General features: G+C 33.4%; 1 protein-coding gene across 2 annotated transcripts in view; it reads right to left on the bottom strand.

The window, feature by feature from the left end:
* Window positions 1–16,487, bottom strand: part of EYA4 (EYA transcriptional coactivator and phosphatase 4) — a 276,232-nt gene that overhangs the window by 18,464 nt on the left and 241,281 nt on the right. For both annotated transcript variants that reach the window (XM_044677012.1, XM_044677013.1), the window contains 3 exons: window positions 6,875–6,964; window positions 889–947; window positions 620–780 (listed from right to left, as the gene is read on the bottom strand). In XM_044677012.1, the coding sequence (XP_044532947.1) occupies window positions 620–780; window positions 889–947; window positions 6,875–6,964 (310 nt within the window). The remainder of the gene's footprint in view (window positions 1–619; window positions 781–888; window positions 948–6,874; window positions 6,965–16,487) is intronic.

Here is a 16,487-nt window from a genome sequence, read left to right as displayed (position 1 = left end):
CTCTTCACACATAAAATCTTCCCATTGGTTTAAGCCACAGAGCTTCCTGGTTTTGTTTTTTTTAAACTATGTTCTTATGCTCAAAACAGTTGGAGGGCCAAAGGAGACCCTTTTATAAATTATATTGTTAATCTCTTTGAATATATACTTGTCTGCAAAATGTAGTAGAGAGCCTTAAGCCTCTGGATAGAGCTGCTCATTCACAGGTGGCTCTTTCTTTTATGGAAAATTGGCATCAATTCTAAAAACTTAAAATGCTAGTTCAAAGCAATTCAGCCTTAACAAACTACAATTTGTTTAGTATAATTGGAAAACAACTACTTCTGAAATTTTCCCATTTCCACAGGTTAGGGATCCTTAACTTAAAGTAGAAAAACTTGTTTTAATTTTTTATAAATGCATTTCAATATAACTGACTTCCTTTGTAAACCTTTGGCTTTCTGTTGTTTGTTTTTTTTAAATTTTATGCTTTTGGAAACATTTTTCTGAGAACGGACTCAAAGACTCCATCAGATTGCTGAAGGGATCCAACAGAAAAATACAAAAACAAACAAAAAACATTAAGAACTTCTAGCTTAAGGCATCTTTATGCATTAAACCAAACAATAAAAACACTTACCTCCTACATTGTTCTTGTAGGTATTATATAATTCTTTTACTCTTCTGTAACGAAAAGCCAGCTTCCTCATCCAGTCAACCCCTCCTCTTACACCTGTTGGCAAACAAAGGTTTGCACTACTTGCAGCTGCATGGAAGCCATCAGTTGCAAAACTGTAGGTACTGCAACACCCAAAATACATTAAAAATAAATAACAGAAATAATTATATTTGCAAATCTCAGATATTCAATTTCTGTAGGAAATAGAATTATTGAAAAATATGGCTTACCTTAAGTCTTGACCATTATCATCAGAAGAAACATCATCTATATGAACTTGATCACATTCCTGTGGAAGACATTTAAAAAGTTATTTGCTTTTCCAATAATGCAACATTCCAGGATCTTTTCCTTTAACTATTTTTTAAAGGGTGTGTGTGTTTTAAGTCCGTGATTTTCTACACTGAACAAGCAGCTAAGACCAGAAGATGGCAGTATTGACACAGTGACATTTGTCTCCTATGCTCAATTTTCTATTGTTTTTTCAAGCTTGAAAAACTAGGAAAATTTTTACCCTATTAAAGCAAAATCTGTTAAAAAGTTAATTTAAAAAAGCACAAAGAAAACCAAAAATCTCCCTCTAATCCTTTCTCTTTTTTCCTCCTCCTATTTCCTTCTCCTATTGCCACTTCCACTTCCTAATATGTCTTATTTCAGGTTCTTTTTTTCTGTTTTCTCCTATTTCCTCTTCTTCCTTCTCTATCTTTTCCTACTACTATTACTGCTGCTGCTGCTACATCTATGTAATATTTTTCTTAAATTCTGCCATTTGTTTTGTAATATGAAAATTTTAGAGTAAAGCAGATCTAAGTTTAAACAAATCCTATTTGTTGCAAAATTTTCAAGTGATTACTATTATTTATTATTTGTTGTGTTTCTACAAAATATTCTGACAGATCATAGTCTCCTCTGTGTCTATCAAGCTTTCTTGCTTTTACTGGCAAAGAACTATTATGAAAAAGCAGGGCTGGCAGTATACACATACAAAGACAACGGAGATTTTGCATATATATATATATGTATATGTATATATATACAACCACATATATATGCTCATATATAATGTATATGCATATGTAATGTATATATATATATATAGTTCTACATCATAACTGTCTTATATCTTTGTCTAAGTAGAGTAGGAGGTAGTAGGGATTCTCTTAAATGTATTAACATAATGATTGTAAATGCTGCCCTAATCTTTTTTTTCCCTTATTTTCAGCCTTTTTCATTGATTAAAATGATTTTGACTGATTGATTTTCAGCGGAAGGGGAGGGACCCTTAAGAAATACCAAAAGAATTATCTTGCATATTTTATTCCATAAAAGAAATCCTTGTCAGGAAGTACATCATATATCAGCCTTACTATTTTGTTTTTATATACAAGATAACAGAATTAATCCTGTTAAAAAGATCATGGAAAATTGATCTGTATGTGGAAGAATTTAATAAACATACATATTTTAAAATATATGATATTTAATTAACAATTTGACTTTTCCTTCTTTTTTCGTTCTTGATTGTTTTACTCATTTCTGCTTGCTCAAATATATTAAGCACTTATTTACTCAAAACAAATATGATGACAGCTGCCTAAGATTTTTCAAATATTATTCCTTATATGAGAATGTTACATTTGTTAATATAATTATTAATATTTATTGGATGTTTTTGATAATCAAGTAACCGAATACCTAACGCTTAGCAACAAGACTTTCCGGAAGCAAAGTAGCGAGGGGCTTAGGTTTCATTGAATCCATACTATTTAATCAGTAGGCCACTGCTGAGTAACTTTGAGTACATATAATATATATGCATACATATGTAATCATACTGTTTTGAAGCATTATAATAGATTGAGAGTTATAGTCAGAAAGACCAATTCAGATCATGCTATTTTCATAGCTAACTCTGGACAGTATCTAAGGAAATTCTTTAAGACTCAAATTGCAGGACAGTTGAAGATATGCAATGGAAAAAGGAGATTTCTCATGATGGATTTCCTTACGAGGCCCTTATATGAGCTTCACAGGTCCAGATTGTATATCTCTATATCTCTCTGCATATATTTATATATCTATACATATACAAACATGTGAACATACACATGAGATGTATATAACATATATATGCCCATATATAACAATCACACATCAGATATCATTTGTATTATTCAAATATTTGAAAACAACATAGTTTCCTGGCTTTCATAAAATTGCATTAATGCCTAAGTTTATAGATAATTATAAAAATATTTTCTATCTGGGAAATATTTTTCAGTGATTTTTCAATTTCAAAAGTCTTTCCACAGACAATTTAAGTCTTGAATGTAGTAATAGTCTTTTATATAGTGAAATAAAAATTAAATTGAAATACTATGTTTTTCATCAAGTCAGTGTAAACTCTGATGTTAGTTATAAATATGAGACTGGTGATAATGTCATAATTAATTAATGGTAACATTCAGAAGTTAGCTTTTTCACAGCTCCAGGCCCTTTCATTTCATTTCATTCATGGGAGTTCTTCCATAGATGCAGTTAATGATTTATTTACATCTCAGGTAAATTATTTTGGGGCATTTTTTTTTATGTCAGAAAGATTCACCATCTGGGGACCAACCTTGTGAGCTTTTCTGATCTTAGCTAGGCTGACATATGATGTAAGACAAAGAAATTGGTATTTTAAGTCTCTGAATTTGGGAACCTTCTATAAATTGAGCTCTGATGCCATACTGTAGAATCCATGATCACTGTCACAATGTGCTTACCAATGAAAACAGTATTACATGGGAAAGCCAAGGTGTTGAGGTGATAACTTCTTTTTTTTTCTTTTGGATTGTATGTTTGATTTTATTGGCATAAGGATTTTTAATATGTGAATGGTAAAAGTTACCTTTGGCTTAAGTACCTTTATAGTCTGATTTGTAGAAGAATTATGCACACATTACTAGGATTAATTCACATGATTCATAAACATATAATCTGTGTAGATTTCAAACTTTCAAGAACTAATACAATTGTATCTAATTTTAATATACACATTTAAAATTTTTTATTTGAATTCTTTTTCTAGTAATATGTATATACAGCCTTAAAGTTCAAATTAAAAAATCCGTGTGGGTGAGAATGTGATTATTAAAATGAAAGCAAGTGGTTATCAAAGAGAAGGATTTTGATTTGTATCTTTTCAGAAATTATATAATTTATTCTTATTATGTTATAATCTTATTGTAATAATTATATAAGTAGTAAAAATAAAATAAACTCTATAAAATAATCACAGCAGCTATGGCCATGTAAATTGTTCTAGCTATTAAAGATCTAGATTCTTGAGTAAGCCCATCGTAAATTAAAAGGAAAGTTACTCCCTGACACATCGAGCTTTGAATGTCTAAAGAAGAAGTAGGAACAACATCCAAAGTTTACTGTTTGAGGAGACTGTGTTTGTCTTGATGTGTATACATGCATTTTATGTGTGTGTGTGTGTGTGTGTGTGTGTGTGTGTGTGTGTGTGTGTGTGTGTGTAGTGTGTGTATGGTTGGAAAGTATTAACGAACAGCAGGAATTGTTAAGGCATACACTGCTGTCAGTGAAATGAATTTCATGTCAATTAAAATGAAAAACAAAAATGAAGTCACTTCCAAATAAATATGCCCTCTAGAATAATAATTGTTCATCTATGAATGTGAAATCTAAGGAATGCTGGACCTAATTTCTGTTTGAGATTTATTCCTGGATTGTCTCATTCTAAATGCATGCTGTACTTTTTCATTAGAGGGTTGAATCCAACTGTGTAAAATAGATTTATTCTAAGGGGCCTCGTTATCTGAAGATGGCTCCCAAGTAATATTTCAGAGGCCAGTTGATGGATAAATCCAGTATTGGGTAATGTGCTCTGAGTTTTGATTAAAAAGGAATTTGTAATATGTTCTTAAAAAAATAACTCACGAACAAAAAACTCAGTCACTACAGTTTTCACAATGAATTCACAGAACAGGAAAAAAGATATCCAACTTCCTCTTTCTGACAGAGAGGCATGGCTCATATTTAATATTAGCTATAATAAAATATCTCCAATATGCCAGCACAATCCATTTCTTAGTGTTCAACTTAAAAATCTTATCACATGTTACTGCCCCCTCTTTGCCTTAGTGCTTTGGTGGAAAATAAACAGTAATATTTTAATTTATTCCATCTGTTTTCTATAATGCTGAAAAGAAAGATAAACCTGCATTTACTTTTAATAAAAAATGATTGATCAAAGTTTGTAAGGTGAGAATAGAATTGTTAAAAATAGATAAAATATGTTTTTAGAATACGTTAGGGAACTTGCTTTTCAATATAAAGTAGGGAAACTATCCTTTCCTACCATTAGAATATATTTGACCTTTTTAAAAGAAAGGATGGAAATTTGAACTTAATTTGAACATTAAAGCAAAATATATTTCATGTAGCAAGTTCAAACTCAAGTGAATTTAAAATGTATTTCCTATTGCCATACCTTATAAAATTAATTTATATGCTGCATTTATTTTGGTAGTAGGATTAATTTAAAGGAATCCTCAATAACTCATATTATTTTTCTCTATAACTAGTAATTTTTCATGAAAGTAATGAATCTTCCATTAAAAAAGATTCTTTTAGAATAGAAAGTCCTTTTGTTTTCCAGAAAAAAACCCCAGTGATTGACTATACAACAAAATTTATACTGTCTACTTTTAATACATATATTTGTGGGGTGTACAAAATAATTCATTTTATGGATAGAGTTCAAATGTTACTAAAATGTTTCCAAAGATCCTTAGTAACCTAAATAGCTTATTTAAATTATTTACTAATATTTTCTTAATAGTGTCTATATAGTAGGTTTTAAACAATGATACATGTATAATCCAGTAGAACTGCTTGTCAGCTTTGGGAGGGGGAGGAAAGAGTCGGGCGGAGGGAATCATGAATCATGTAACCACAGAAAAATATTCTAAATAAAAATAAAAAGAGGGGGCAGCTGGGTAGCTCAGTGGATTGAGAGCCAGGCCTAGAGACGGGAGGTCCTAGGTTCAAATCCGGCCTCGGACACTTCCCAGCTGTGTGATCCTGGGCAAGTCACTTGACCCCCATTGCCTACCCTTACCACTCTTCCACCTATAAGTCAATACACAGAAGTTAAGGGTTTAAAATAAAAAAAAGTAAAAAAAAAAAAAAAAGTAATGTAATGTCCGTATAGGCAGATTTTCATTTTCCTATAGAAGATATACTAAAATGTTTAATTATTTCATATTAATAAATAAATGATAGCCATGTCATTGTAGCCACTTTATATATGAAGGGAAAAAAATTCAATACCTAATAACTCAATAATTATGAAGTAAGATTCCATAGAGAGTCTTTATAAATTTTGGTCACTAGAGTATTTATCACTCAACTTATTATAGCTAGTATTTAATTATTGAAGGGTTAATTGTCCATGTCCCTCTCAGATATCTTATGTTCTACTTGAAGATAGGCATGGAAAATAGAAATGATGTGATATGTATCAGAACTCAGGGCAAAATGTTTTGTGGGTAGGTGAATAAAATTTCTTGCCAAAATTAGTTGATGAATTATATAACAATTTTGATTGTACTAGTGCTATTGGAAAATGTGAAATAATATGAGGATTTCAGGAGTTCAAATTCTATTTAATTGAATTTGACTTTAAAAACAATTAGTAAGCATATTTTATGAGCAAGCTATATGAATATATTTAAGTACCTAAAGATATCTCAAAAAAAGGTTGTGAGTTGAGATATGAGAAAAATAGATTTGATGTCCAGTAGAAATAGAAAATAGTCTTTTACTACCAAATGAAGTAGTATTTGTCAAAATTCATATAATCTTTTGTTGAATTAAATTTGTTCCTATTTGGTAATTAATCAATCAGTAAGCATTTATTAAGTACCAATTATATATCAGGTGTTGTTCCAAATGCTAGGGATAGAAAAAGAGACAAAACACAGTCCTTGCCCTCCAGGAGCTTACAATCTAATAACAATAAACATAGAACATTTTTGTTTATATTTGTATAAACGCTTTATGTTGTGAAGTATTTAGTCTTATTTTTTTCATCTTTGGAATAATTTTTGTTACTAGTGTTATTAATGATATGTAATTTTTTTAATTTGGTCATCTCAGTTTAAAGTTTTAGAATTTGTTAATTGTAGTCTCTTTTTTTCTTACCTCCAAGTCATTAAAAAATAAATGTGTGTCAGCAAGGTTAAAAATCATTTCCTCCATTCGTAGACCAAGGGTTACTGCCATTGGGGGATCCTAAAAGGAAAATACACATATCCTGAGTGAGGTAAGTTATCTGAAACCACCATCGACAGCAAAAACCACATCTTGAGTACTTACAATGAAGATGCCAATGTAGACTCAGCTAGGATTAAGAAAAAAGTTCTGGTGTTTGAAGTGTTTACAATTCAAAGGGGACATAGGGCATTCTAACATTTGCAGAATCAAGGAATCTTAGAGCTGGCAGGGACCTCAAAATCTAGCCATCTTAAATCACCTCTTTAAAGGGACTCTCCCCTATATTAATCTCTCACACAGATTGAATTTAAAGAATTACAAAAATGGGGAATCTTCTACCTCCTAAAATTATCCATTTTCATTTCTCTTTCTTTAAACATTGTGAAGTTTATTTGTTTGGTTTTTTTTTCTCCATATACTGAAATGATATCAGCCCCTCAGCAACTCTTACCTTTTGCCCCTTGGGTTAAAAAAAATAACAATTCCTAAATCTTTAAGACTCTAAGGAAGTTGTTCCTCGCAACAACTATGTAAAGTAGGCAGAATGGATCTTATTAATTTTGTTATTATTATCTTTATTTTAAAGAGAATAAAATAGAGGTTAAGTAATCACTTTGGGTACAAACTGACCTAAGTAAAATTAAAACCTAATCCTCTTGACTGTAAGTTCAGTAATTTTTTTATTTGTCACATTTCCCTTTAGTCAGTCTAATCTCTCTTCCAAACACTAGCATGTCAAATGCTAGAAAATAGTTATCATACTCCCTCTAAGTTTTGCCTTTCTAATAATAGTAATAATAACAGCCACCTAGGTGATGCAATGGATAAAGCACTAGTCCTGGTATCAGGAATGACTGAATTCAAATTTGGCCTCAGACCAAGCTCTGGGCAGATCATTTAACTTCTTTTTGCCTTAGTTTCTTCAACTGCAGTGTGGAAATAATAGTACTTACCTCCAAGGATTATTATGACCATAAATTTGATAAACTCTGCTCTCTATACTTTGAATATTCATTGATAAAAAATTAAACAACACATTGGACTAATCATAGCTGGCATCCATGCAACACTTTCTCTACATTATCACCTTTGATCTTCCTAAAGATTCTCTATGATTTACATAGTATTCATATATTAGAGATAAGGAAATTAGGACTCAGAGATGCTAAACGACTTGCTCACAGAAACATATTTAGTTAAAAAGAAAAGATTTTAATTTAGGTATCTGTTAACATGTAGTCTAGTGGCCTTTCCATTATACCACATGGTTTACTGGGCATTCTGCTACTAGATACTTTACTCTACGGTGGCACCAACCCATTAGGAATCACTTTTTTGTCTGGCTCACTCATCCAGTTCAGAATCCACCTAACAATATTATTATTTAGCCTATACCTCTCCTTCTTATAAAGACGCCATGTGAAACTTGTTAAAATCCAGCTATATTATATAAATGGGGAAGAGGAAAATTGGACATGCAATCCATTAAGTGATGGACACAGAGATTTGTGTGCAAGGAAATTTTTAAATATATATACAAACAATTCGTGCATGTATGTACATAAATACTATGCTATATTAGAGTGAGGAGGAAGAAAGGAACTTATGACATTTTATAAAGATCCAGTACACATTTACTCATAAAGGGGGACCAGGAGTTTGGGAAGAAATATTTTGACACAGAGGGATGGTCATGGAGTAGGCATAATCAAAGGTTTTTCTAGTTGCATTAAAGGTAATAGAAGAGAAAGAAGGAATTATGTTGTGTAGTAGGGCAAGTTGGTAGAGGGTCTTGTGATCTGCATAATTAATTAAGATTTGACCCTCAGGATATGTTTTAGATTTAGAGTGGAAAGAGACTTTAGAGGTCATCTAGTATAGCTACTTGATTTTCCCTTTGAAGAAATCGAGGCCCAGAGAGGCTAAGTGTAACCCAAGTAGTAGGTAGCCAGAGTGAAGGTTTAAATTCCCATTATACTATGCTGCTACTATAATAAGGATAATAATAATCTTCAGACAACCTTAGGGGATGAGGTTTCATCAGAATTCTTAGTGCTTAATGTCAAGAATTGAGATTGGGAAAAAAACAAAACTAAACAAACTAAAAACAATAAAGAATAGATCCAACAAACATAATGGAAGACCAAATGGTGCAAAATAAAAGCTTATGAACAATGAATAGTAGAAAATAACTCTAAGCCTCTGACAGGGCGACAGCATCACTCAAAGAAGTTGGAGAGGTAGCTAGGGGCAAAAAACAAGTTTGTGGCAATGACTTCTTACTTCACTTATTCATTCATCATATTTAATTTTAGTTGGGATAAAACATTGAGATCTATAGGACTAAAAAGTAAAGGAGACATCAGGTCTGGAGACCACTGGAAACTATTAAATTTGGTGTAATCCCTAAAGAAGCATATGTGTTCAAACAACCTAGGGAATATTGCAAAGCACGAGAGGAGCCAAAGAAGATTTTGTAGGTGTGACTCAAAGATAAGAAGAAAACCAGAAGACAGTGTTTCCGAACCTCAGGCCAGAAAGGGTGTTTAAGAGGGGAGTGGAATGTGGTTTTGAATATAGCTGACAAGTCTAGAAGGATGAGAAGAGAAAACAGATTATTGGTTTTGGCTGAGAAGAGGTTTTGGAAGACCTTAGAGGGTGATTTCAGTTGAGTGGCTGGGCCAAGAGCCAGATTATAGAAGTTTGAAGAAGGATTCTGAGGAGAGAAATCTGAGGTAGTGTTTTTAACTTCTGAAAGTTAACCTTTCAAGAAATGAATTTAAATTTGGGTGAAATGTGAATCTACTTTTCCTTTCAAGTTATGATTAGAAACATGCCATCCTGTCTAAGCCAAGTTGTCTTCAAGTATTCACCTAAACTGACTCCACTTATAGGTTCTCATTGAACACCTAGACTTGCAAAAGTTCATTTCCTTTCTCTCCTGTCTATTATATACCTACCCTGAGGTTCTTCACAGACTCCCCAGGGCCCAAAAGTATGATACCACAGACTGGGATCCTGTAGTTTTAAAGGAATAAGATTTGTTGTGGATATAAAGGAAGTGAAGTAAAGACAGAGAAAAAAGATATAAAGCAGGAAGCTCTGTTTCTAGTTGAGCCAAGACCTGTTTTGAAGAAAGATGTTTCAGATGGAGATGATCCATAAAATCATTGTTGTATGTGTTCCCTCTATAGATACAACTTGTATTTTCTCAGTCAATAGACTTTTATTAAGTATCTGTTATGTGCCAGTCATTGTGTTAAGTGCTGGGGATACAAATATGAAGAATAAAGCAATATTTATTCTCCAGAAATTTACATTCTAATGGGATAGATGACAAATGCATATGTTAATATATATGGAATAAAATAAAGAAAATAATATAAATAAATGCAAATAGTAACCCCTCTGATTTTGTTGATGGTCTTTGAGAGATGCTATGATTAAGAAATTCACTACCGGGGCAGCTGGGTAGATCAGTGGATTGAGAGCCAGGCCTAGAGACGGGAGGTCCTAGGTTCAAATCCGGCCTCAGATACTTCCCAGCTGTGTGACCCTGGGCAAGTCACTTGACCCCCATTGCCTACCCTTACCACTCTTCCACCTATAAGTCAATACACAGAAGTTAAGGGTTTAAAATAAAAAAAAATTAAAAAAAAAAAAAAGAAATTCACTACCATGTATTCAATCTAGTGAGGATTTTCTGGGGCTAGCTTTCCTCTGAGAAATATATAGTACATACTCAGATGATTTTTGCAACTTGGTAGACTCTTCCAGAGCTTATGCCAGGCATAAGCACCTATGGTCACTTCAAAGTCATAATGAGGAACAAGAAGAGGATTTTTTATATGACATTATAATAATATTGTTGTTGTTCAATTGACTTGCAAAAAGTAGTGATATATAAATACTACATAGTATTATTTTATTTTTATTTTACATTGTTATAATAGTAATATTCATTTAAATTTTTAAAAATTAAACTTGGTCATCAATATACACACATTTCAATACAAATGAGGGATAAAAAAGATTAATGTATTATAAAGTTGTAACAGTTTTTAAAATGGGTTTTTAATTTTAAGATGTAGTCAAATAAATTGCTTCATTTATGTTTCCTTCTCTTCTAAACTTTTACTTTTCTTTAAAATATCTTTCTTTCTTCTTTCCTTCCTTTCCTTCTTCTTTCTTTCATTTTTTGTCTTGCTATACTTTAACTCATCTTCTCTGGACCCTAGCTACTTGCCCATTTATAAAGTTACTCTTATATAACACATGTTTAGTTAAGCCAAACAAATCTGTTCATGACCAGTGTGTCATGAAAAATAGATTCACATTTCACCCAAATTTGTCCACTAGACTTTTGTATCCACCAACCTCTAGAGCAGGGATCGGCAACGTATTGCTCTAGAGCCATATCTGGCTCTTTTGAGGGCCAGATATGGTTCTTTCTGCAGGAGCCATAAAGTCAATTTGTTTTTCAGGCGCTGTTACAGGAGCTACTGTGAGCACTGTACGGCTCTCACGAAATTACATTTTAAAAAATGTGGCGTTTATGGCTCTCATGGCCAAAAAGGTTGCTGACCCCTGCTCTAGAGGTTTCAAAGGGTCATAACAAAGGATCAAATTAAATATTTTAGTAACAATTTTAATCATGAATATTTCATGATCTAGTCATGAATAATCTTATTTTAGATGAGAAAATTTTATCCATATTTAATGTTGCCCTGAATTAAAAACAGTGGGCAGTGGATAGATTGCTGGGCCTAGAATCAGGAAGACTCATATTTGTGAGTTCAAATCTGGCCTCAGATACTATGTGACCCTGGGCAAGTAACTTAACCTTGTTTGCCTCAGTTCCTCATCTGTAAAATGAACTGAAGAAGGAAAAAGCCAAACACATCAGTATCTCTGCTACCAAAACCACAAATGGGGTAGTGAAAAGTTGGATATTATAGAAATGAAGGACTAACCATGGCACAGTAAATGTGGCAAAGAGTATAGAAAACTGGCCTCAGGCCAGGTAGATTTTTGTTCAGTTCCCTGTTCAACACATAGTGTGTATGACCCTGGGAAATGTCTCAGAATACTCAGATGCTCTTTAAGTCTATCTAGGTTGAAGAGAAGGTGCCCGCCTACATCAATGGAGGGAATTTCCTTATTAGAAGTTCCCTCTCCTAAGGAAAATGAAGGTCCTATCCCTTTATCTATCCCAGCTTCAATTTAACTAATTTATTAAAGTATATCATTTTAATAACTGGAAGCTTTACCATGCCATGAAGATCAAATAGACAGAACACTTTAATAGTAAAGCTAACATAATATAGACATGAACTTAATAGAATTATATACCCTGGGTCAAATTCCTTAAAGTATAAATATAAACTATGTTACTTTATATGAGTACCTATTGATTACAGTTATTGGGAAAGTACTTAAGTTTGTGGCACAGTCATTAAAGACTTAAAGTGATACAATATTTCAATATATATTTGTCCTTTTATTGTTAAGATTGGGAGGGATCCTGTTATAGTGGATACAATGCCAGTATCAAGGAGGTCTTGAATTAAGGCCCATCTCTCATACATATTAGCTTTGTGTTCTTGGGCAAGTCATTAAGCTTTTCAGAGACCCCAGTGAACTCTCTATAAGCACCAAGTTACTTTCTAATCTGCACTGCCAGAGGGAATTTGCTTACCATAAGATCCTATCACCAATGAAATTGCATGCTAATAGTTTGCTTAGATATTTAATTTTATTTGTTTAAATACTTGTTTAATTGTTTAATTCATTTCAAGTCTGTCTAATTCTTCATGACACTGGGGTTTTCTTAGCAAAGGCAGTGGAGCATTTGCTATTTCCTTTTCTAGCCCATTTTTATAGATGAGGAAACTGAGACAAATAGGGTTAAGTGACTTGCCCAGGGTCATAGATAGTTAGTAAATGTCTGAGGCTGGATTTGAACTCAGGAAGGCGAATCTTCCTGATTACAAGCCTAATCCTCTATCCACTGTGCCACCTAGATTATAAACATAGGTTTATAGGAACTTGCAAATAATTTTATGAGAGACTAGTTCCTTACTACTCTCTTAAGCCCTTGAACAATTAATTTACTGCATTGTACATAGCTAAAAGGTAAATATTATAGCTGACCAGAATACTATTATGCTAACTCTTTAGTCAAAATTTTCACAAAACCGTGAAGGAAAAGTAGAAAAGGATATCAGGAAACATCAAATGTAATTATAGCATGAAAGCATAATTCCATTAGAGATGCTATATGCTTTTGTGGAATGTTCACTGATTCAATTCAATAAATCTGATAGGCATACTCTTCCCATTATATTACCAATGATTATTGACTTGAAGACACACATGACAGTTGAATGTTTAGAAATGTGTGATTTTCAAAGGAATTTTTCCAAGGTAGGTTGATCTTTAAGCTATTACAATTGTTAAGTTCTTCAAAGTTTCAAATAAAATTATTTATGGTATCATTTTCTTTGTTACCATTCTTTTGCCTTGACATTTTAGACTCATTGGGTATGGAAGGAAAAATCGTATCCTTGTTGGTTGATTTTTATTTACTTCGTGTTTATGGAGACTTTTGAAACTTCTCTGCATAGCTCAAATAAGGGTAGGGGAATAGCCATGGAGAATTCATTTTATAGCCATGCAAACAAATGAAATTCTGAAAGCGAAACGACAATGTTCTATCAAGCAAAGTTGAGAATCTGAAAGATGAAAATATGTGTGAAAATTATGGAAAATAAGCCCCAAAACATTGAGGGGTGTTTGTGTGTTTTTCATCTATGTCTACAAAATATATGCGCTACCAGATCTAAGACTTAGTAAGCATTTTGGCAAAATATCATTTTAAATTTTCTAGCTGGGAATATTTAGGTTTGAGGCTTGCTGGTGTGTGAACCAGCTATTTCCACCTCACCCCCTCCTGACTCCCTCTGCCCTTGGCTGTGCCAAGGTTTCAAACTAGTTAAAAAAAATTCTCCAGTGAGCTGGGCCAGGGACCTGTTGTCAGAGAGCACCATTTAACCAATAGTGCCAAAGAGGCTAGAGATGGATTTGCCACAAGCCAACAAAAACTGAGCCTGTCAGTGGTTCTGATCTTGTTTCTAAGAGAAAGTCTAAGGTTTTGCTTTCAAATACCTAATTTTGCATTTTTTCTTTCCCTAGATGACTAAGTCACCAAGATGGCTAATTCAAAATAAGCAGAATACAGACAGTACTGCACTTTTCTAATTTAAGGGTCCAGATCCCTGAAAACTGAAGGAGATGACCAGGGGTATGGTGAGTGTATCCCTAGCAACTTCACTAAGTAATATAAAGGAGAGCTCTGAGAGTCCCTTGCCTCACCACCCTCCCAGGAACTTGTTGCCAAGGCCTGAAGTTCCAGTGGTTTATCAGACATTGGAAAATGAAACCCACTTCTGGACTAAATCCCAAATTCTGTGTGGAGACGTATACATGCTTTATTCACTCTCATAGGATGCATTTAAAAATTCAGCATACTCTCCAAATCAGTATTTAGCTGCCACTCTTCAGTTCAGCTGTAGTGAATTTTGGCTTTGGGTTCCAAGGAGAAGAGGTATTTAAAAACTTGGAAAGAGAAGAAAGTGTGGGAATGGAGAAATGAGCTAAGTGAGTGCTGGGGGTGGGTAGGAGTGCAAGTACTGATACATGTACATATACAGTAGTTCTATACAGGTTCAAAAATGGCTAACAGAGAAATTTAATATGAGACAAACTGAATTTCTGCCAATTTACTTTGTGTACTGCCCTATTAAAAATTCTGGAACTTTTCCCTAGATATTTTGTTAAATACAAAAGAAAAAAAAAAGAGAACAGCTCTTTGGCCCTTACATGCGTGATTCTAAGCCAGATATTACCAGTGTATAACCAAGTCAGGATCAAGTACAGCATTTCTCTATATCAAAATACTAATGCCTTTTAGTTGTGTTAGTGCAGAGTATAAATTGGAGCCAGACTGTCTGTCTGTGGACCTCTCCACTGGATTGGGCCATCAAATGGAATTCCTCCTCGTGGGACACAAGGTAAAAATATCTCAAGAGAGCCAGCAATTATGTATTTTTAAAAGAGAGACAGATAGGGCTTTTGAAATTTTTTTTAAAGAGCTTGAAATGCTCAAGTCCTTGAAATAGTTATTCCACTGGGAACAGCAATGCTGGATGACGGCACATACAGGCATAAGAGGCTCAAGTTTAATAAAAGAGAAGAAAGTTTAATAAAAGAGAAGAAAGTTGAACCAAGTTTTAAGTAATAATGGAACTGGAATCTGCTAGATGTCCTAGAGCAGAGGGATCTCTTTTATTAGGCAGCATGGTATAATGGAAAGTACTCTGAACATGGAGGATCTGAGTTCTGATTTAGTCTCTGTCACTTTCGATATTGGAAAAACACACAAGTTCTCTTGGACTTAGTGCCTCAGGTATAAAATGAAGAGGTTGGATTTGATGGCTTCTAAGATCTCTTTCAGTTCTTCCAAGTCAGTCATTTTTTTTCAGTCATGTCCAATTCTTCTTGACCCCATTTCAGGTTCTCTTTGCAAAGATACTGGAATGGTTTGCCATTTCATTCTCTAGCTCATTTACATGGTTAAATGACTTGCCCAAAATCACATAGCTATTAAGTTTCTGAGGCCAGATTTCAACTCAGAAAGATGAGTCTTCCTGATTCCATGTCTGGTACTCTATCCACTACACTACTTAGTTCTATAATTCTTCTTTTATCACAAAACAGAATTTTATTGGAAATGAGTTTATGAATAAGGATATAAAATGGCATATTAATTAAACCTATAAATTCAATTCTGATGCATATTTAGATGTTTGTCAAATCTAACTATCCTGCCTTAATTTATTTCCCAAATTCTAGTCTTAGAGGACAGAGCCAACACGGTGGCTTAGTAGCAATGAAAGCTGAAACTGCTCAGAGAATCCTCTCAAACCAAACTCCAGTCCTACAATACTAATCATCTACTGGGTATTACTACTTGCCTCTTGAATATCCCTATCTTGGCATTTCAAAATCAATACATCAACATTAGCACTAATCATCCCAACCCCACGCTCAGTGCCATTCCTCCTCCCACCATTTCTATTTCTGCTTACAATCACCAAGTTCACAAGGTCAGAATAATCTTTAATTTTTCACTTTCTCTCATTTTTCAGTCAGTTTTCGAGCATATCCATTCCACCTTTATACATCTCTCTGATCTTTCTCCTCTCTGCTTCTTGATCAGTAACATGATTGGTTCAGGCCAAAAATGGTGCCATAGTCTCTAAACTGGTCTAATAAATTCTACTTTATCCCTTCTTCAATCAATCGTCTACACAACTGCCGGAGATAGTCCTTCTGAAGTGCTATTCTGACCATATTATTCTCTTACTCAAAAATCCTTGCTTCCTCTTGCTTTGAAGACAAAATACAGAAAACATAGCCCAACATTTCAAACTCTCCAGGTGTACTTCATTTTTTATTTCTAGAATTATTTCATATAATT

This window comes from Gracilinanus agilis, chromosome 4 (genome assembly GCF_016433145.1).
Source record: "Gracilinanus agilis isolate LMUSP501 chromosome 4, AgileGrace, whole genome shotgun sequence".
Taxonomy (NCBI): Eukaryota; Metazoa; Chordata; class Mammalia; order Didelphimorphia; family Didelphidae; genus Gracilinanus; species Gracilinanus agilis.
The sequence above is the reverse complement of the archived record's forward strand: the minus strand, read 5'-3'. Positions and strand labels throughout refer to the sequence as shown.